Below are 22,404 nucleotides of genomic sequence, written 5' to 3'. Positions count from 1 at the left end.
GCACCAAGTGGACTTTTATGGGGAGGGTATTCTCCAAGTGGTACACAAGTCTCGCTGCGAATGAGATTGGTTGAATCATGATGAGCATATTGGGGGTGGGGGTGGTGAAATAATTTGGACAACTCAAAAGGAAGCATCATGAGTAGAGGGAAACCCATGTCCAAAACCTTGGTGGGGTGGAAAATTCTATTCCAGTCATAGAATTTGGAACCGCTTGCTGCAGAATCCCAACCCAAGGGAGCCTGATCACAGTGAAGCACAGCTAAGTAGGGTTGCAATATTCCCAAAAGTGAAAATCTGGACAAAGTTTTTGAGTTTTTTGTTTGTTTACATTTTGTCAAAGTAGTTGAGATTTGGGGGGTGGGGACACCTCCTTACCTGTAGCAATTGTTGTTGTACGTTGTAGCTGCCCAAAGCTATGAGGCACCCCTGGCAGATGGCATAAGAAAAGAAGATCTGAGTGCCTGCATCCATCCATACCTAGAGCAAAGCATTTCTAGATTCAGAAAGCAAACAATCACGGTCTAGATTCAGAAAGCAAACATCACGGTCGTTTGAGATGCCAGGCACAAATCCTGCATCTGTGTCAACTGCCGTGCTTAGGTGACGTCTTTTATGCGCATGTGACAGTTGCTGCTTTGGCAACTGAGTAAGAGAAGCCCTATTGAATTTCTTGTGTTAAATGTGCATTCTTGACTTTTGTAATGTTTTATTTTATTTTTAATATTTTATTAAAGATTTTCTTGATTTACAAAGGTAGTGCAATGTCTCTCTCATATTTTTTCCATATAACATTTTTACAAATCAGTTTTTGTTGTTGAGACATTAGGAAGAAAAGGGAGGAGGTGGAGGTGGGTGGGATGGGGAGATAGGTGGGGTGGGGTGTGTATGCGTGCTTTATTTTCATTAATATATGTACTTTAGGGCACACTTGGGGTTGAGAACAGTACTGCAAACTTCAGGGAAGTGAAAAATTCAGAGGATAACTGTTTTTCATATACAGTGGTATCTTGGTTCTCGGACTTAATCCATCCTGGGAGTCTGTTTGACTCCCAAAACCATTCAAAAACCAAGGCGTGGCTTCCAATTGGCTGCAGGAGCTTCCTGCACTCAAGCAGAAGCTGCGTCGGACATTCAGCTTCCAAAAAATGTTCGCAAACCAGAACACTTACTTCCATGTTTGCAACATTCGGGAGCCGATTTGTTCAACAACTAAGCCGTTTGAGAAATGTGAGTTATATAGGTTGGTACTAAAATGCGAACTCTAGAGACTCTTGAGAGTCCCATGGACTGCAAAAAGATCAAACATATCCATCCTTAAAGAAATCAGCCCTGAGTGCTCACTGGAAGGACAGATCCTGAGGTTGAGGCTCCAATACTTTGGCCACCTCATGAGAAGAGAAGACTCCCTGGAAAAGACCCTGATGTTGGGGAAGATGGAGGGCACAAGGAGAAGGGGACAACAGAGGATGAGATGGTTGGACAGTGTTCTTGAAGTGCTGGCATGAGTTTGGCCAAACTGCGGGAGGCAGTGGAGGATAGGGGTGCCTGGCTTGCTCTGGTCCATGGGGTCACGAAGAGTTGGACACGACTGAATGACTGAACAACAACAACAACAGAGTCTTGAAAGAGTTGGTCCCCCCCCCCAATTTTCTGTCTCATTCATTTCCACTTGGCTTGGAGGCCAGGGCCCTAAATGATGCCAGCTGCAGTCTGTTTCTATGACATGTTTTGCGTTGCTGGCTAATAAGAGCTACAATTCCTAATACTACTATATTTATGAAGCGTGTCTGATATATTTATGTTTTAGTTGTGCCCATATACTGATTTGTTGGCTGCTTGGCTTTGAGCATTATTTGGTTGCTTGTGCTCTCCGTTCATTTCTTGGCTGCTGAAACTATTTGTTTAATCTTCTTTCTGGGTTGTATTTTCAGCTTGCCTTGGTTTTATTATTTTTTTTCTATTGCTAAAGATATAAGTTGTCAGCAGTGGCATGTGGGGTCGGGTGGAGCTGCCTACCCAACGTTGGCAATGCGGCTGCTTATCTGCATGGGATCAAGCAGTGATGTGATCACGGCGCCAACAGGAGAACCAAAGACAATTCTCCCACCACACCACCCAACATGTAAGCAATGTATGGGTAGCCCGTGTGACCAAAAAGTAGGGTAGAAATCTCTTTAGAAACAAAGGACACAAAACACCCTCTCTTTTTTTTAATGGCAATGGGGCATAAACCTGTAGCAGGAATGGATAGCCCATCACTAGTTTCATATTTGAGTTGCCACTTGTACAGTACAGTGATTGTTTTGGTAAAAAAATAATGAAGATACCAGTGCTCATATCTTGATCAAAGTGCTGTGTGTACCTGCGCAGTAAAAGCCTACAAAAGTGGATGGTACTCTGTACCAGCAGGTATAATCACAAAGAAGCATTGCATTTGTGTGCCACCAAAAAAGAGGAAATCCATTCCCCCCTCCCAAAAAAATAGTAGTGCAGAAGAATTTCATAATGTGATGCTGGCCTACTCAGAGTAGAAGCATTGGAATCAATTGCCTGAATCACTTAGGTGCATTATTTCAGTGGGTTACCCTTAGTAGGACTTAGTTGATCACAACCCAATAACTATAATTTCAATAGCAATGCAACACATCTCACTACAGTGAGAAGATGGCGGCCTCTATGCTGCTCAGTCTGGATGTAACTGTGATGGGCAACTTCAAGGCCTCTGCCCCTCCTTCTTATTTTTTACCTTTAAACTAGGCTTGGACCCAACAACCTTTCAAATAGAGGGCTGTCCTGTGTGTGTGTGTGTGTGTGTGTGTGTGTAGAGGAGAGAGAGTGAGGAGAGAGAGATGAGAGGAGAGAGAGATAAAATAGAGGGCTGTCCTGTGTGTGTGTGTGTGGTGTGTGAGAGAGAGAGAGAGGAGGAGAGAGAGTAGAGAGAGAGAGAGACAGAGAGAGCGAGAGGAGAGAGAGAGAGAGAGAGAAGAAAAAAGTACCAAGCTACCCTGTTAATAATAGTTGTACCACAAACTGTGCAGAAATAGTTCCCATATTTCCATGTTTCCTGATTGCTCCACAGTTGAGATGAATAACTATGTAATTTTTCAGGGGTTTTTCTTTGGCTAGAAACCTTCTGGCCTCTCTGGGGAAATTCTGACGTTATCCTTGAGAAACTCAGGCCAGATCCCAGTAAATTAGAAGAGACTTATCTTTCTCTTTCTTAATCATTTCACTTAGGGCTCGGTGAAGCCATCTGTCAGGTATTGAATATTTAATAGAAGCAAGCCGCATTTGCTGTGCCTTAAGTGCCAATGGCCTAACATATCCATATTTTAAAATTATTCTGGCAAACAGCAGTCCTCGTGCTAGAGTAAACTTCTGCTGCCCTTTAGAAAGGGCTGTTGCCTTTAAGGTGGAATGCTAAAAATGCTTTAGAGGGAACAAGGTTGCCCTGTGTGACCCTAGATATTTTTGTCCAGGAGGATTTCTTTTTTTAAAAAAAATAAAAAATCCAAACGATGCAGAAATATGAATTTAAGATTGGACAAAAAAAATGAGAACAATAGAGAGAAACTGACAGATTTCCCCATCCTCTTTAATGTGTAATATTTTCTGTTTGCGTGGACATTTTATTCTACTGGTTTAATTGGTTCACGTTCTTAGTTCTTGGTTCTTCGGGTAGGTATGGAGGAGAAAAATCAGATCTTGTGAGATCTAGCCACCAAATTCAAGCCCATCAGATCAGAATCATCCATAACTCACCTGGGGATCTGCTAGTCTTGAAATGTCTGGCTTCAAATAGAACAGAATCCCTTCAGTTGCACCAGGAAGAGTGACTCCTCGAACCCAGCAGAACAATCAACATCAGGTTAAGGAAATGTGGCAGTGAAGTAGACCACCTGCAGGCAAGCAGAACGGAGATGAAGAAACAAAGTCCTGTGATCCGGGTTAGAGAAGGAAGGTAATCTGAGAACAACCTTGTAGAAAAGTGGAGATTATTTGTGTTGGCACTGCCTAGCAAAGTGCTCAGCCCAGCCCACCTTCATGCAGCCTTGCAGTTTAGGTGAGTTAGAACAATTAAAACAGATTATTTTATCCTGGGCTGAGCAAAACCTTTTTTTTGTTTTTAAAAGAACTATTGTTGCTGCTGTTAAAAGAAGCTGACATTTAGGGATGACTCATTGGCAGTCAGAACTGCCAATCAAATCAAGCAAAGTAACTATGCTCACATATCACACTAAGCCAAGCCATGGTTTAGTGTGAATGTGCATAGGCTTCTGGATCAGGAGAAGACAGCTGCTTTGCTTTTCCTCAGTCATTCAGCTGCTTCACTGCACTAAACCACGGCTCATGGTTTCAGATTACAAGACATAATCCATCGAACAAACCTTGGTTACAGCTCATGGTTAGTCTAAACATAAAGGTAAAGGGACCCCTGACAGTTACGTCCAGTCGCGAACGACCCTGGGGTTGCTGCGTTCATCTCGCTTTACAGGCCGAGGGAGCCAGCACTTGTCCGCTTCAACAGACAGTTTTTCCAGGTCATGTGACCAGCATGACTACGCTGCTTCTGGCAAAACCAGAGCAGTGCACGGGAAACACCGTTTACCTTCCTGCCGGAGTGGTACCTATTTATCTACTTGCACTGCGTGCTTTCAAACTGCTAGGTAGGCAGGAGCTGGGACCGAACAATGGGAGCTCACCCCATCGCGGGGATTCAAATTGCCGACCTTCCAATCGGCAAGTCCAAGTAGCACAGTGGTTTAAACCACAGTGCCAGAGCTAAATCACAAGCCTGGGTTCAAGCAATACTCTAAGCCAACCCCTGGCTTAGCTCAGCTCTGTAGTAGAACCACCATGCAGGAGCAAAGCATCTGTCATCTCCTCTTCCAGAGCCCACACATTTGCACTAAACCATGACTTAGCATAACATGTGAACTAATATTATGTGTGAAATTACCCAGCATCCTTAGGTGACAGAGCCACTGCACATTTCCCTGCCTCCAACATGAGCATGCTGTGAGCCAAGGATGGTGGAATGCACCTTGCGATAACATCACCACACACGGTAGGTGATGCTACCTGAAATTGACCCTCAGGTTTATCTTCAGCTGAACAGAGGGATGAAAGGAATCTGCGAGCTTGCCAAGGAGCTGATTAGCTCATTACTGAATTATTTGCAGATCACTCTATTTCCCAGGCTGAGAGGGGGGGAAAGGCGAGAAAACAGGTTATTTATTGGGACAGTGTTATTTTTGCAGCAGCTGTTGAAGTTGCAGAACAATGAAGCACAGGACAGAGCAATGGAGAACTTCTGAAACAACAATGGGATATTTGCTCCACCCAAGGCATGAAGGAGAACAACAACAACCGGGGAAAAGATAGACATAATATTTTACAAGGGCAGAAAGAAACATCACGGACAGAATAATTGCCACACACAGGAAGAACAAGGATATAGTTTGAATGCTTCACCTGTTGATTTAGAAATCATTTAATGTGTCTATACGAATGGAAGTTGTTAATATTGCAGTTGTTGTATAAGGGATTGCTATTTTGACTGGAGCGTAATTGAAATAAATAAGATTTTGGAATGCTGAAGTAAAGTAAATCATCAAACCATCAATTCTAGCACATGGGGGGCCACCTAAATTACATAATTTGGCATCTAAATCTTCGGTATTAGTAATTGTATTATAATTTGGCATTGTTATAATGGGGCTAATATTGGATTATTGTAATTGAAAACTAATAAAAAATTAGGAAGGAAGGAAAGGAAGGAAGGAAGGAAGGAAGGAAGGAAGGAAGGAAGGAAGGAAGGAAGGAAGGAAGGAATTGACCCTCGGGTCTCCTCCCTCTTCCTTTCTGCTCCTCCTCTGACACAGGGAACTGACAGGTCGGATCAATACATTTTAGGAAGTGACAAGCACACGGTTGCTCCTACCTTGCCAGTGGACTTGACTCCTTTCCAGATGCAGAAGTAGCAGATGATCCAGGCAAGCAAGAGGCAGAGAGCCAGTTCCCACCTCACGGTGCCCAGATTATGTATCCCATCCGTTATTCCCAAGACTCTCCTCCTGCCAATGCGGATTAAAAGACGAGATACAGGGTGATGTCCCAAGCCTGACGTTTCACTATTAGCCAACTCCAGCCCATTCCTGATTATTTTCACTTAGATCCCTGTATAGTTGGTTTCCTTTAGAACCCATTACTTACAGTGCCGATGCCTAAATGACTTTCCTTCATCTTCCTCCATTTGATCTTTGTACTTGGTTTCAATTTATCTTACGATCTTGAGCAATAGCCATCGCCCTCTTTCCACAGACTTACCCTCCCCGCTCATCACTTTGCATGGTTTCCCCTCCTTTGGACAGTGGACATTTAGCCTTTTTATCTTGCACAGAACTTGAGGCATACAAATGTTCACATCCTTGTCCAATCCCTGACTTTTTTTTTTCAGTGCCCCTGTCAATAAACTCATGAAGTTCCCCTATGCCTGGGGTCTTGTGTGCTTGCTCCTTGTAACTTCCTTTTGCTGGAACATTACAGAGGCCACATTCAAAAGTCTCCTGCCTGTAAATTATAAGGTGGGGCAGGGGGGATCAGAAAAATCTGAATACATACTCCCAGAACTCAATGGCTGGAGAGGTGGCGTTAGCTGGCATGATCTTGTCCTCTGAACTCGAGCTGTTCAGAAAGTCCACACAAAGAGCTGTGGAAAGCAGAAAAGTGATTGGGTGAGAGACTGCAGGGCTACAACTACATTCTGGCCTGACTTTGACCAGTACCCTCCCTGCCCAGAGTTTCAGAAGGAAGTGACAGCTCCTTATTTATAGAATCCAGATGTTTGTGGTATGCAGGTTATTCCTGAGCAACACAGATACAAATTCACATTTCCCCTCCTCCCCCCCCCACTCGTCTTCTGCCATCGCTTTGCATTCATCCAAGTCCACCCTCACTTACACAAGGTGGGGAGGGGCAAAGAAAGACAGCAGTTTATTGGTGAAATTCCTAGAGAGGGAAGTAAGTGGCAGGGCATCTAGCCGTGGTGGCGATAGAATCTAACAAGGTATTTTAAATGAGTAATGAAAGCCCCAAGAGGAAATGAAAGAGAAGGAGCAGCAATTAGCAAATGTTAAATAATAATAATATTTTGGGAAGGAAAGACATCCACAAGAAAACATCCTCGCTTCTGGATCATTTGGGAAGCAGGACTGAACCTTTCTTGCACTGGTGCCATCAAGGCAAGACTGTGGGGCATGTGTCAATAACTCCCCTACACACACACACAAACACACACACTCATAGGGTGGCTCTGTGTCTTACTTTAGAAAGGGCAGATCTCTGTTTGAAGGAGCCCTCTCTCTATCTGAAGAGTTGTCCATGCTAAAGATGCAGAAGAACCCACAAGAAGAGAGAGAGCAGTCAGGACTTTGACATTGCCCATCAACACTACTTAGTGCCTGGACAGCAGTCTGAGCAGCTGCCCAAGACACCTTGGTCACTTTCTTTCCAAATATTATGGGGAATTTATGCAGTGGTGTTTTTTTTGTGGTGGTACAAATCAGCACAGAGGACCATCGCCTCTTTCTTTGTTGCCCTTGGCAGCAATTGTGCGCTGGCACACACATCAAGATAGGAATACCGGCACCTCTCCTTTTTAAAAAAACAAAAACAAACACCCCAAAAAAAGCATTGGGTGTGTTGTATTCCTATTTAAGTGATAGTGATAATTTTAAAATTGCCTCTGTGTATATAAATCTTCAGATCTATAAATCTAAAAATCAAATATGGGTCCTCTTTTTTTGGTGATGCCTCCAGGATGGGATAAGAACTTCTGTGTACAGGAAAGTTTTCAATGTTTGATGTTTTGTCATGTTTTTAATATTTTGTTGGAAGCTGCCCAAAGTGGCTGGGTCAATCCAGTCAAATGGGTGGCATATAAATATAAAATAATAGCCCTGCGGAGCCAAGACAAAGTCCAGCCTAGTCCATCACCCTCTTGCCACCCATCAGTGGCAAACCAGATGCCCACAGAAAGTCTGCAAAAAGGTTCCTGAGTTTCACATCACACTCTCCCTCCTCCAATCCCAGCAACCATTCAGATATTCAGAGGCATACTACCTCCAACAGTAAAAGGTAAAGGTAAATTTCCCTGGATGATTAAGTCCCGTCAAAGGTGACTATGGGGTTGCGGTGCTCATCTCGCTTTCAGGCCGAGGGAGCCGGCATTTGTCCACAGACTGCTTTCCGAGTCATGTGGTCAGCATGACTAAACTGTTTCTGGTGCAACAGGACACTGTGACAGAAACCAGACGCGCACGGAAATGGTGTTTACCTTCCCTCCACAGTGGTACTGTTTATCTACTTGCACTGGCATGCTTTTGAACTGCTAGGTTGGCAGGAGCTGAGACAGAGCAATGGAAGCTCACCCAATTGCAGGGATTCGAACTGCCGACTTCTGATTGGCAAGCCCAAGACCACAGCGCCATGAGCATGAAGGACCCCAAATGCAGCAGGGCTGGTTTACTCCATTTTAAAGTAAGTGACTTTACCCATGGCCATTTATAAAGAGATGACCCTCACCTGCCCCCCCCCCCCGGAGGACCATAAAGAGTCTAAAATTAGCAAACAGTGGGCAGTTCCACATCATACATTTTAAAGCAAGTTTAAAGCACATGACTACCCTCCCTCAAAGAATCCTGGGAACTGTAGTTTCCCCTTCACAAAGATGCCATTCCCCAGCACCCGTTAACAAACCACAGTTCCCATTATTATTTGGGGGGGGTGCCATGCTATTCAGATGTGCGCTGGGTGTGCTGTTAACTTGTGGCATGGGTGCCCTACTTGGAAATTATGAAGGGAAGGCCACCTACAGACTGGGAACAGGGATCAGAGCTTTAAGATGTCATCAAAAATTAAATGCCTGGTATGAGGAAAAGGAAAATGGCGATTTACAAGGTGGATACACTTGTTCCAGCCTGCAGAGAAAGAGGCAAGAGGCTGAAACAGAAGGCAAGAGGCATTCAGGGGTCAGGTGGAACCTCCGCGGCCTGGCCTTGCTTCTCCAGGGCCCTGTGGATTCGGAATAAAAGGGAATAAAGCAAAGGCGGGCTGTACAAAGGTGTGGTTCACAGCCCCACTGCATGAGACTCTGGTCTCTTCAGCGACTTGAAAGAGAGAGGCAGACGGGGGGGGGGGGTGTTGCAGTGTTTATTGCCATGTGAGGAGGGCAGTGGTACAACATTCTTATCCTTTCAGTCATGAGTTCAGAAGGTCACAATCAGCTCACAGAAAGTCTGTCCACAAAGCCAGGAACCAGCCGGGCACACAGAGGCTATAAGGGGAAAGAACTGGACTTTTAAAAAATTTTATTTTATTTTTACTCAGAACAGAATTGACTACAACATATCTAAGGAGGAAAGAAAAACTACTCTGGGAGTTGCACTCATGAGATGAAAACAGCCACAACCTTGTAGGGAACCTCTTCACACAAGGGTTTTTCTTTCCGAGACATCGTGAGTTATTTTAAAAAATAAATAAATAAACAAATAAAGGTACATCCCACATCACTAGTATCTTGAAAATAGGCAGTATCAAAGACAAGAGAAAGACGTATCACAAGTGCTGGGTTGCCTATGGTCCAGAGCCATCCCTAACCTTAGGCAGAGAATGATGGAGAAAACTCAGCCAACAGATTTGGGATAGCCTTTGAATTCTTCCAATAGTTTTAACCACAACATCTGGGGTTCATTCAACGGCCTATCTAAGTCCTAACTCAGAAGAGACCCATTGAAATTAATGGGCCTGAGTTAGCCATGTACACTAATTTCCATAAGTCTATTCTGAGTAGCATTGGATAAACCCACTATATGTTCTCATCTGCCCAATAATGTCCTACATAGGACTAACCAGCCACTCTATGCAAAAGAATAAATGGACACAAATGTCACATCAGGAGTGACAATATTCAAAAGCCAAGTATTTTTTGCTAATTTCAATTGTCAATTGCTTATTATATTTTCACCAGCCAGGGGGTGAGAAAAGGATTTGCATTTTTAATTTCGTGTGCCAATGTATCTTGTGCCTGAACCTATATAGCAAAGTAAGAAGAACTACAGTTCCATTCTTCAGAAAGCCATGCAGGAGGTGACATCTTGCCAGAGTCATACCTGTGTTCCAGGTATTACTGCAGCTGGCCCAGGGTAGAACAGCAGTGAAGGAGTTAAATAGGTAGAACAGGGCCCAAGCCAATATGATGATGTAGTAGACATTCAGGAATGATTCGATGACTTGGGAAGCATAGCCAATTCCTGAGTGGCAGAGAGAGAGAGAGATAAAGGTGATGGTTAAAAACAGAAAAAGGGGCCAAAATTTCCTGTCAAGCTGTGATTGAAAAAGACCTAGGTTTTCAGTTACTGATAGGACCAAACATAGTTCAGAGACTGGCCAGAAGCAGAGGTGGGGAAGCTGTGGATCTCCAGATGTCACTGCCATCATCCCAGGCCGTGCTCACAGGGTCTGATGGGAGCTGGAGTCCAGCAATATCCAGAAGGTCACTAGTTCCCCAACTCTGGTCTGAAGGCAGGTGAGATCCACATGCCTGTGGAGGGCAGGACTATTGCAGGGCAATGGATGCAAATTTCATATTTGTACAGTAAGTTAGTACACACACACACACACACACACACACCTCTATCCTTCATCCAGGCAAGCAAGAAACATTACCAGAATTCAAGCACACGTTCTAGGCAGGCAAAAACACTTGGGGGTGAAGCAATGGCCACGAGGGGTGTGGCCTGTGGAGAGTTCCTAGGGCCAGGCAGAGAGACTTGGAGGGCCACATTTGGCCCTTTGCATGAGGTTCCCCATCCCTGTTGTACAGGATCAGTTTGTATCTCTGCAGTGTAACCTGCCACTCCTAGCATAAACAACACCATGCAGGAAATCACCTTGCCCTTCAACTCCTCACTGCTGCTGCAAACAGGGAGCTCACGTTTTTATCTTAAACGCAGAAAGACTTGCACACTTGCGGTTCCTTGCTGCTGCCGCCGCTTCCTCCTCCTCTGAATATCTGCCCTTTCACCTCTGCTTCACATCTGCCTTGGCAGGGGCTCCACAGTTTTAAACTTGTTCTGCTTCTGGCTGCTACTTTGCCACCACCTTTTGACTCTGTATTGAGTACCAGCTCTGCTTCCAATATCTGCACTTCAGAATGACTCGCCCTTTTGACTTAGACTGCAGCTCTGAACAGGTACAACAGCAGCTGGCTCTGAGCCATGCCCTGTAGCAGGGGAGCTCAGAGGGAATTAGATCAAAAAGTACAGTGCGTGTTTGACGGAAAGCTACCAGGACTTCCTGTGTACTACCAACTTGCCTTCAAAGATAGGGCAGATCCGTCTCCAGGCAGTGATCCCACCCTGGCCGGTATACTGCCCAAGGGCTGTCTCCAGCAAGAATACTGGGATCCCACAAGTAAAGAGGAATATGAGATATGGGATGAAGAAGGCACCTGTGGGGAAAGAGAGCAGGGAGAGAAGCTGAAGCAAAGTCATTGTTAACACCTTTGTTAAAAAGAGGGGGAAGTGATATTTTCACAGGGCTGGACTAATGATCATGCAAAAATAGCTGCCTCCACAAATGCAAATCAACAGTCGTACCTTGGTTTTCGAACAGCTTAGTTCTCAAACGTTTTGGCTCCCGGACGCTGCAAACCCGGAAGTGAGTGTTCCGGTTTGTGAACATGTTTTGGAACCCAAATGTCCAAGCATTTTGGAAGTTGAACCGACTTCCGGAATGGATTCCGTTCAACTTCCAAGGTAGGACTGTATTAGAGTTCCATCACCATTTTTTGTTTTTACAAAATGGAGGGCAGTGAAAAACGAGAGCAGAGAAGCAGTGAGGAAGTGGAATCTACCTCTGACTAAAACACCCCAACTACTCTGTTTTAAAACACCCCCTTCTCTATTCTAAAACACCCCCAACTACTTTCCCCCTCTCTCAACAGGGGGCAAGGGAGGCAAGCACACACCCAAGCATGGTGCTCACCTCTCCCACTGGCTCCTCCCCTTTGCTGGACTCCTGTCAATAGCATATGCTACTATTTTTTTTTTCAGTGATCATGAGGGACACAACTCATCCACCTAGAGATATACTATGCCCCTTATGTGTGTCCCCCTCCCCCCAAAAAAAATTCTGGTGCCACCACTGGGGAAGGGGTGAATTGAGCTCACAGTTCTTTGACACAAAGAAATGATTGCACAGTTTCGAAACAGAACGCCTAACTTGTGCAAGGCTGTGGAAATCTGTTATCTACTTTGGGACAAATATCCAGCTCATAAAATAGTCCTCTTTGCAATAAATCTGCTGCACAAAATATGATTAGCAGGTGCTGAGGGGACCATCTTATCTAATGATATTTTTTTTAATCTGATATATTTTTAATTAGTTTCTTCATTGCACATCGTAAATTTTATAGCGAGTTTTATGTTTAGTCTGCATATTGCATGTGGCTTGCTGTATTGCAAGCTTAAAATGCGCTGCTATGATTATTTTTTATTGTTTCCTGATGACCAATGGCTACAATGAAATAAAGGGCACTAGAAAAATTATGGATGCTGTGCACTTACCACCTCCGTTCTTGTAGCAGAGATAAGGGAATCTCCATACATTGCCCAGACCAATGATCTCTCCAGCCACAGACAGTAGAAACTCCACTTTGTTGGTCCACTGTCCTCTGTCCTCGAGCTCATCCGTCCTCTCTCCTGGCTGTTCTTCTACTTCTGGCACAACCATGATCCCACTGGATTCTGCATCCCAAGGTCCTTTGCTTTCCATGGCTCTGAAGGGCAAGGGATGGCAGAGGGGAAGGCAGATCACATGATGTGGGGAATCTCATAGGATTCCTATCAAGATGTTTTGTTTTGCTTTGTTTTGGCCAGACATTTTTTTATGTTTGAGGTGAGCATGAACCAATGAGTGAACCAGTGAAAATAAGGCGGGGCTAGGGGGGTGAAATTGGATCCACTTTGCATCTAAGGGTGAATCTATTGAATCTGCACTTTCCAAAATAACATGAGAACTAAAACACAGCTATCCTTCAACATTCACACTTCTCCAAATTTTGAGATGCAATTCTCCAAAAAATGGGTTTGGTTGTTTTTTTTTTAATGCATATATTAGAGATGGTGTGCATAAAAATAAATATATTCTTGAAAATAACATCCAAAAGTGCATTATTTTAGGGGAAATTATCAGCAAAGAATGTGTACATTAGTCAAAACCACATGCAAAAATGTATTTATTCAGTGAAATTTGCAGTAAAATGCTGGTGATTTTTCATGAGGATCTTTTTAAAAAACAACAACAACCTGAGGCCTGTGGGTATAGGGCAGTACACACATTTTATTTTATTTTATTTTATTGCAGCAATGTAGAGAACTGAATTTAAGGTTGGAAAAATGAGAAATATAGACTACTGAAATTGCTACTTGAGGCTGACCTTTGTGGGGAAAATGATACAGGGTCGTATCTACTCTATTCATAGTACACCCACTGAAATGAATAAACCTAAGTCATGTCCATTATTCCAATGCGTCTACTCCACTTATGGTTTACATTGGATTCAATCCACAGCCATCACTGGTCTAAAACCACTTCTTCACATCTATGTGAATCAGCAATGGCCAGAGTATGAGAAAGAAAGAAAGAAAGAAAGAAAGAAAGAAAGAAAGAAAGAAAGAAAGAAAGAAAGAAAGAAAGAAAGAAAGAAAGAAAGAAAGAAGAAAAGTAAAATAAAATAAAATAAAATGTAACTAAAATTTAAAACTTTGAATGTAACTGTTTAACCAGAAGTAACGGATTCTATAATCCTTATCTAGCTGAACCATTCCTCAGAAGCTTTGCATCACTTCAGTCTAATTCGCAACAGCTTAGGCAAATATAGGCTTGCCCTGGTAGTAACCTTGAGAACTTTCACCTATCAGTAAAAGCAATAATAGTGAAAAGCAAGTTAATTTATATCTGTGAAGCCATTTTTGTATATGAACCTGAAGAAAAGTCATCACTGCAAATATTTTTTTTAAAAAAACAGTGTACTTCCTACTGCCTACACAGTTACAACACACCCATATTTAATTCAAACCAAAGACTAAAGTCAAATAGTGTGGTTTATATGTGCAATTTGAACTCAGAATTTTTGAATTTCAGTGATTCAAATTCTGAACTTATATTTTTTTAAAAATCCCAAATACCTAACCATGAGATAAATTGCAGCGAGACAAGATTTTAAAAATTCTGTTTCTCTTGACGACCCCACCACCACAACCACCACAAGGCACACAATAATCCTTCCTACCAAGGCACCATTTTTCATTCATTCAAGATATTTATATACCTCTTTTCAGGCAGAACTCATGAGACGCTTTATGTAAGTTCCTTACAATAAGCATCTTTTCTTTTTAAGCCCTATTAAAATATTATATAAGGCAGCAGGGAGCCTGATTCCCGAAGTTGCTTCTGCTTCTCTCCTCAGGGCAAGATGCTCCCTCAGAAATCCCTGCGGCAGCAGTTGTAGTGAGGAGCCACCACAGGAAGCTGGATGGTGGCAGCACACACAGCTATTTGTGTTTCTCCCCTTTTCCCCTCACTCCTGTTTCCTCTCCTCCCTCCCAGGCCCTGCAACCTCCTCTCCTCCTTGTCCTATCCCATATTGCCTTCCCATGTCTGGGCCTCATATGTGTCAGCAAACCTGATATGCTTCCTGTATAATGACCCTGACCCAAATGAACTCTATTTTCACCTTTTCTTTTTTCATTGATGGCCTTCCACCTGCTGTGCTGAAGATCAGCTTCACTGTTTGCAAACACACACACACACACACAAACACACACACACACACACACACCATCCTGCTTCTCCAAAATCCTCCGATTGCTAAGAGAGTCATCTGCTGTATCCATATCTGTTGCAAACATGCCATCTGGCTGATCAGCTAAGGAAAATGCGTGTTCAGCGCAGATGCCTCCTCCATCTCGTCAGAGCTCCATGGCTTGTCAAGTGAACGAAAGCCAATGCCTTTGTAATGGAACCTGTTCTGAACTGTCACAGTCTTCACCGCGTTCCAATTTGCGTCTGCCAAATGCAAATCATCAAGCATAGCGGTACTTCGGACAACGCTTATTAGCAATGTCATTATGGGCAGACAGCAGAAGATCTAACTTCAATTTATTTGCTTATTAGGGATGAAAACAAAGCATATCTCCATAGCCAACCTGTTTTTATAACTATTTACTTGCATTATGAGAACACTTGATCAGACACTTGTTCTGATGAAGCACAAACCTCGACGGGCTTACAGTGATGTGGAGCAGAATCTTTTCTGCAGAATTCTTTTTTGTCCATTTCATAAGTTTGTTAGTAGAAATGAATAGATGCCAAGTACAAATATAATATTAAGCCAAACATGCTAAATTGGATCGCTCTCTAGGGCATCAGGAACATTTTTGGTGCGAACTACCTTATGCAGATTTGCACAGGGTAGTTTACATCAGCAAAATCTACTGGAAAAATTTCCCCATTCAGAATTTTTCAGAAAATCCATACCACTGCAGAAATCAGAATTCAAAGTTCCTGCAACTTTCCCCAAAAGTACTGGTACATACTGTTGGTGCTGACCTTTAAAGCCCTAAATGGCCTCTGTCTTGTATACCTGAAGGAGTGTCTCCATCTCCACCCCATCATTCAGCCTGCACACTGAGATCCAGTGCCGAGGGCCTTCTGGCGATTCCCAGTGAGGTTACAGGGAACCAGACAGAGGGCCTTCTCGGTAGTGGCACCCACCCTGCGGAACGCCCTCCCATCAGATGTCAAGGAAATAAACAGCTATCCTGTTTTTAAAAGACATCTGAAGGCAGCCCTGTTTAGGGAAGTTTTTAATATTTAATGCTGTATTGCTTTTAACACTCGATTGGGAGCCGCCCAGAGTGGCTGGGGAAACTCAGCCAGATGGGTGGGGTATAAATAAATTATTATTATTATTATTATTATTATTATTATTATTATTATTATTATAATTATCATCATCATCATTACAAAATCCAAGGTTTAATTGCTTCTGCCAGAGAAATCCTAGAGAACAGCTGCCAGTCAGGGTAAACAGCCCTGGGCTAGATGAGCCTATTGGCCAGAATGTGTTATAAGTCAGCTTCCTATATCTTATTTTTTTAAAAGGCAAGAGGAGAAAGGGGAGTTCTGTAGATCAATTTATCATTGCAAAATTCACAGACCACTATGAAATTGCTAAGAAGACTATTTTAAGCGCATCGTATAATGTGGCATGACGCTTGCAAAGCACTCCCAAGTCATATGTCCAGTATGATTAAAGCCTGAATTGTGTCTCTCTGTTTGTAGGATTCATCAGTGCCATTCCTTACTGGTCCCTCTACAGGGATGGACCTGGGCTTGCTGAGCTTTGTAGACAAGAATCAGAATCAGAATGGACAAACTGATGGAAATCCCTGCACAATCTACAACATGGGGAACCTCAAGCCAACTGGATGTCAAATGTGGCCCTTAAGGCTTCTCTAACTGGCCCTCAGGACTCTCTCCAGCCCATACCCACTCCCCAGGCTACACCTTTCCCCACCTCTGTTCTGTGCTTTCGTGCACCTTTTGCTGGTGCAGGAATGGGATCTAGCCTCTTGCATGCCTAGATGGAAATGTAGGGATCCATGTGCAGATCATATGTGTGTGTGTGTGTATTCTAATTTACATTTCAAAACATTCATTTAAACAACCTTAAATCAATGACTTCCCTTCTTCTCTTTCCATGGTTCATTTTGCACATCATACATCCCTGCATATTTTACATGAACCAAAGCATTCAGTAATCTATTGTTACATCCATCCAAACTTATTTACACTGTTGAATTTATCTCAATGCTACCAGTGTTTTTAAATTAACACAATTTTCACCCATATATTCAGCAAACATTTTCCAGACTTCTTTAAACGTACATTCTTCATGTTCTCTTATTCTACATGTTAAATCTGCAAGCTGCGCGTATTCCATCTGTTTAAGTTACCATTGTTCTTTGGTTGGGACCTTGCTTGTTTTCCATTCCCCCCTTCATTTTATTTACTGCAAAAAGCATATGCAAAATTTATTCAAATCTGCACCCTCATTCATCCTTTTTTTTAATGTGTTGCATTTCTCACCTCCACCAGCCATTGGGTCCCCCTCGGCTGTATAAATTTTTTTTTAAGAGAGACAGCAGTCCAATCACAAAGTTTGTCCATATAAGACAAGGGTATCAGGTTTACATTATAAGAGTTTGTATGCAGTGTATATTGCTGCCTTTAGACTAGAATCCTAAGGGGAGGACTCTGCATTCCCATTTGCAGAAATTTTGCAAAACACCTTTTCCCCCCAAGGATACTATGTATGGATAATATAAAAGCTAGTCTAGAAAGAATGAACATGGACTAGATCACACCCGGGGTCCCCTTCCAACACTACGGTTCTATGATTCTACTAACAAATTAGCAACCATTCTTATCCTAACTCATCAAAGCCCAGAGCAAATACATTTTTGGTTGCTGTGGTCCTATACACACTTACATGGGAGTAGGTCCCATCTAACTCAGTGAGGATTACTTCTAAACAGAGATATGACTATAACACCAGGGTTCCCCACCACCAGCACCGCCACCAATTGCTCCATTAAAAGGGGTGGCTGTTTGGTATTCCTGAATGTTTGGTTTGGCACAGCCCTGTCTCAGATGATGGCATTGGCTGAGATGAGGGATCATCAACAGTGTACTCCATACTGCTCGTGATTCCCTGTGGTGGGCTGTCCTGCTGCACACCTATGCAGGTGAGAGAGTCAATTTGCTAAGGAATCGAGACATTTGCAGTTCATCCCAAGTGACTTTTGGCCAAGTTAATCTCTGCCTACATCTCTGTGGAAGCAACTCTCTTTGCCAGTGTTCAGAATAGGCCTGCCAAGCCTGGTTGAGGAACAGCCCCAGAGGTAAAGTCCAAGGTTTGACACCTTGTATCAGCAACTGCTAGTTGAAGGAGTGCCACAACTGTGCTTACAGCAGCAACATTAAGGTCAATAGATAAGGGACTTCCTTTAGGAACTCTTTTAAATTATCTGCTGCAGGCTCACATACAGACAGATTGATATATGCAGCAATAAACCCCACATGGGATGATGCACGGCTTGCTCAAGACATTTGGGTGCCTGAGGCAAACCACAGAATGGCATCCTCCTCTCCACCAGGGGAAAAATGGGTGCATGAAAAGCTACATCAGGAACAGGAGGTGGTGGGAAATAAAGATCTACATCAGGATCTGCTGCCCCATGGATACTGCCGCCCAAGGCAGTCGCCTCACCTTGCCTCATGGGCAGGCCAGCACTGGGCTGATGTGTGCTCATTTGAGGGAAAAAACATGGGCACAAACGTGTGTGCTGATGTCATGCTTGCACATGGCAAGGCATGCACAAACATTGCACTGATGTCACACAGTCCTGGGTCCCCTCTATCATGGGGGCAAGAGGTGTGAATGAAGCAGTATCCCTGCACCAAAACGTTCGCAAGTGCCAATGGTCTTGCGTATGACCGCTCCAATAACATCACGAGACCAAATCATCATGGATGCACAATAAAATGGATATATCAAGGAGCCTAAATTTGTTTCACAGAGGTATTAGCCTGGCTCAAACACACACACCAAGCACCAAACCATGTTTTCCCCAAGGTGCTTGTTTTCAGGGAAACAATGTGATTTCTCAACCTCATTGTAATGAAAACAAATTCTTGGAGTCTGGTCTGCTGTTTTCCACACATGTACACACACACCACTGGGCCTTCAGTTTCCAGTGTTTCACAATTCATTTCCAGCCTGTGATTCATATTGCTTGACCCTGTCATGGCCTGTCCTTCCACACCCACATACAACCTCTTCATTGCCCCGTTCCTCTCCATTTCCATCGCTAGGGATGAGGGAGCCTGTCCATTTCAGTTTCTCCCCGTTTTTCATTTTTCCAACCTTAAATTCAGTTCTCCACATTTCCACATAAGTTTGTGATTATTTTTTAAATGATCCTTGTGAATATTCACCAGCATTTTAAATGATAATTTCTCCCAATATACACAATTTTCCTTAATATAACACATTTTTGCAGGCGTTTTCCACTGACATGCGAATTTTTACCCTAGTATGTGCATTTTTTTGAACACATTACTTGGCTGCAGAACTGCACTGAAAATTCAGAGAAGTGTAAATTTGCATATTGTTTCAGAAAGTGAAATTTTGGTGGGTTCATCTTCAAATGGGAACTGAATCAGATTTCTCATCCATCCCTACTCCCAACACCATTTTCCTTAGGGAATCCCCAGTGGAAAGGAGCATTAAAAAAAGAAATCCTGCTTAGGAGTTCCATTAAGGCCAATTCATTTTATCAGCTAGCAATCCTAGGCACACGTGGAGCTACATTTCCCAGAATTCCCTGGGAATTTACTGTTAAATAACTCTGTAAATTGCAACTATGTATGTTGGGGAATAGGGGTCTCCTAACAACTCTCACCAGGACGTGGGTGGCACTGTGGGTTAAACCACAGAGCCTAGGGCTTGCCGATCGGAAGGTCTGCAGTTCAAATCCCCACGACAGGGTGAGCTCCCATTGCTCGGTCCCAGCTCCTGCCCACCTAGCAGTTTGAAAGCACATCAAAGTGCAAGTAGATAAATAGGTACCGCTCCAGGCGGGAAGGTAAACGGCGTTTCCATGCACAGAAGCAGCTTAGTCGTGCTGGCCACATGACCCGGAAGCTGTACGCCAGCTCCCTCGGCCAATAAAGCGAGATGAGCGCCACAATCCCAGAGTCGGACACAACTGGACCTAATGGTCAGGGGTCCCTTTACCTTTAACAACTCTCACCACCCTTTACAAACTAGACCTTCCAGGATTCTTTGCAAGGGAGTCGTGACTGTTTAAAGTGGCATGGTGCTGTTTTGAATGTACATTGCAGATGGGGCCAAAGACCCACTGAACACAGAGGGGCTTAGGATTGTGCTGTTAGTCTACTCTCCCTGGGCCGAAGCATTGCTGCCTCCAGTACAACTTCCCATGTTGCATTGCGCTGCCTCTCAAGGCTTCTCCGACTGAAGCAGGGCACCAAAATCAGTGACAGGCAAAAGGGAAAGCCACTCACCCGAGGTCCCACAAACGCTTCCGTCTTGTTCCAGTTAGGTCACTGCAAACCAGCTGGGGAATGCCACAACATCAACAATATATTAAGGAAAAAGCAAATCCGGAGCCACTAAAGAGAGAGGGAGAGAGAGTTGGCTGAGCAAACAAACCTTTCTCTTTCTCTCTCTCTCTCTCTCTCCTCTTTCTTTCTTTCTCTCCTCCTTCTTTCCCTCCCCTTACATGAGATATTCCAAGCGAATTATCACCAGAGTTCTCTTGTGGGTGGAGGGTTAGGGTGTGTATATGCATTTCTGAAGAGGGGGGAGAAAGGGCTTGCTCTCTCTCTCTCGGATTGCCTTATAATACTTCTCTTTATGAAGCAGTGAGAGTAGAGGGTGGGAGGGAGGCCAGCAGGCAGGCCAAAAATGTGGAGACTGTGATCATTTCACAACACTGAGGGGGCGTTTTTCACACATGCGACCCGTGCCGTCATAAATGGGCTTGCTAGGAAGTTAACTCCGTGGGACTTGTGCCCAAGTAAAAAGGCATCGCAATTGGCTGTCAAAGAGGGAGGGAAGGAGGGAGGTATAACAACTGGAACCATACATTTCTAGCATGTATAAAGCACATAGCTCTTTCCCCCCCCCAAAAAAAAATAAGAATCCTGGGAACCATAGTTTATTTAAAAGGGTGCTGGAAATTGTAGCTCTGTGATGTGTAATCTACAGTCCCTGGGATTCTCTGGAGGAAGCCAGGTGCTGTGAATGTATTTCTTTAAGCAAGATTTCTGTACCACTTGATTGTAAAAAAACACACACACACACACACACCTCTAAGTGTTTTGCAAAAACAGAATCATAGAATCATAGAGTTGGAAGAGACCACAGGGGCCATCCAGTCCAACCCCCTGCCAAGCAGGAAACACCATCAAAGCATTCCTGACAGATGGCTGTCAAGCCTCTGCTTAAAGACCTCCAAAGAAGGAGACTCCACCACACTCCTTGGTAGCAAATTCCACTGCTGAACAGCTCTCACTGTCAGGAAGTTCTTCCTAATGTTTAGGTGGAATCTTCTTTCTTGTAGTTTGAATCCATTGCTCCGTGTCCGCTTCTCTGGAGCAGCAGAAAACAACCTTTCACCCTCCTCTATATGACATCCTTTTATATATTTGAACATGGCTATCATATCACCCCTTAACCTTCTCTTCTCCGGGCTAAACATACCCAGCTCCCTAAGCTATTCCTCATAAGGCATTGTTTCCAGGCCTTTGACCATTTTGGTTGCCCTCTTCCAGACACATTCCAGCTTGTCAGTATCCTTCTTGAACTGTGGTGCCCAGAACTGGACACAGTATTCCAGGTGAGGTCTGACCAGAGCAGAATATAGTGGCACTATTACTTCCCTTGATCTAGACGCTATACTCCTATTGATGCAGCCCAGAATTGCATTGGCTTTTTTAGCTGCTGCATCACACTGTTGACTCATGTCAAGTTTGTGGTCTACCAAGACTCCTAGATCCTTTTCACATGTACTGCTCTCAAGCCAGGTGTCACCCATCCTGTATTTGTGCCTTTCATTTTTTTTTTTGCCCAAGTGTAGTACTTTACATTTCTAAATGTATGGTGTGGGCATGACCTTGTGTGTGGGGGGGGGGTGTTCTTGTCACCATGATAGTGCATCAGCAGTGGGTTCATGCTGCTTTGATTTGCTGTGCAATTCTTCCTGAATGCTACCACATTATTGCTGTTTGAACGGACAACGAAAGTGAGCCGAAAAGTTGGCCCATGTTCTGCAACTATAGCATTGGATTTATCCATTTCATTTCTGTTCTCCACTCACTCTCCTGCCTCAAAAATGCTCAGCATGGCAGTGTTTTACCCTCACAACAACCCTGGAAGGCAGCTTAAACTGGGAGGCAGAGGCTGACAAGGAAATCACACCTCGACCTAAGTTGAGTTGGGGAAATAAATAAAATAAATGTTTGTTTGTTTGTTTGTTGAATAAACAGGATTTAAAAGTTATTAGCTTTGGTTAGATTGCGGAAGAAGCAGCCCATCAAGTCCATCCTGGCAACAATTTGGGAAACTTCATACTGGATACTTATTTATGAAAATTTGTAAATGGATACAGCGGTAGGGGATGCAATCAAAGAGGCTTGTATCTTCACACGTGCTGGCATTGCAAGGAAGTATGTAAGCACTGG

At 43.7% G+C, this 22,404-nt stretch overlaps 1 protein-coding gene across 1 annotated transcript in view; it reads right to left on the bottom strand.

Moving 5' to 3' along the window:
* Positions 1 to 20,381, bottom strand: part of LOC117053760 (sodium- and chloride-dependent betaine transporter-like) — a 42,871-nt gene extending 22,490 nt beyond the window's left edge. The window contains 11 exon segments of the mRNA XM_033161873.1: positions 379 to 399; positions 401 to 480; positions 3,766 to 3,849; positions 3,851 to 3,874; positions 3,876 to 3,902; positions 5,948 to 6,080; positions 6,628 to 6,715; positions 10,176 to 10,316; positions 11,381 to 11,515; positions 12,633 to 12,844; positions 20,224 to 20,381. Of these exon segments, the coding sequence (XP_033017764.1) occupies positions 379 to 399; positions 401 to 480; positions 3,766 to 3,849; positions 3,851 to 3,874; positions 3,876 to 3,902; positions 5,948 to 6,080; positions 6,628 to 6,715; positions 10,176 to 10,316; positions 11,381 to 11,515; positions 12,633 to 12,840 (941 nt within the window). The 5' untranslated portion in view covers positions 12,841 to 12,844; positions 20,224 to 20,381.
* Between the last annotated feature and the right edge of the window lie 2,023 nt (positions 20,382 to 22,404).

Source organism: Lacerta agilis, chromosome 10, assembly GCF_009819535.1.
Source record: "Lacerta agilis isolate rLacAgi1 chromosome 10, rLacAgi1.pri, whole genome shotgun sequence".
NCBI classification, from domain to species: domain Eukaryota; kingdom Metazoa; phylum Chordata; class Lepidosauria; order Squamata; family Lacertidae; genus Lacerta; species Lacerta agilis.
Note: the sequence above shows the minus strand (reverse complement) of the source record. Positions and strands in the feature narration are given on the sequence as shown.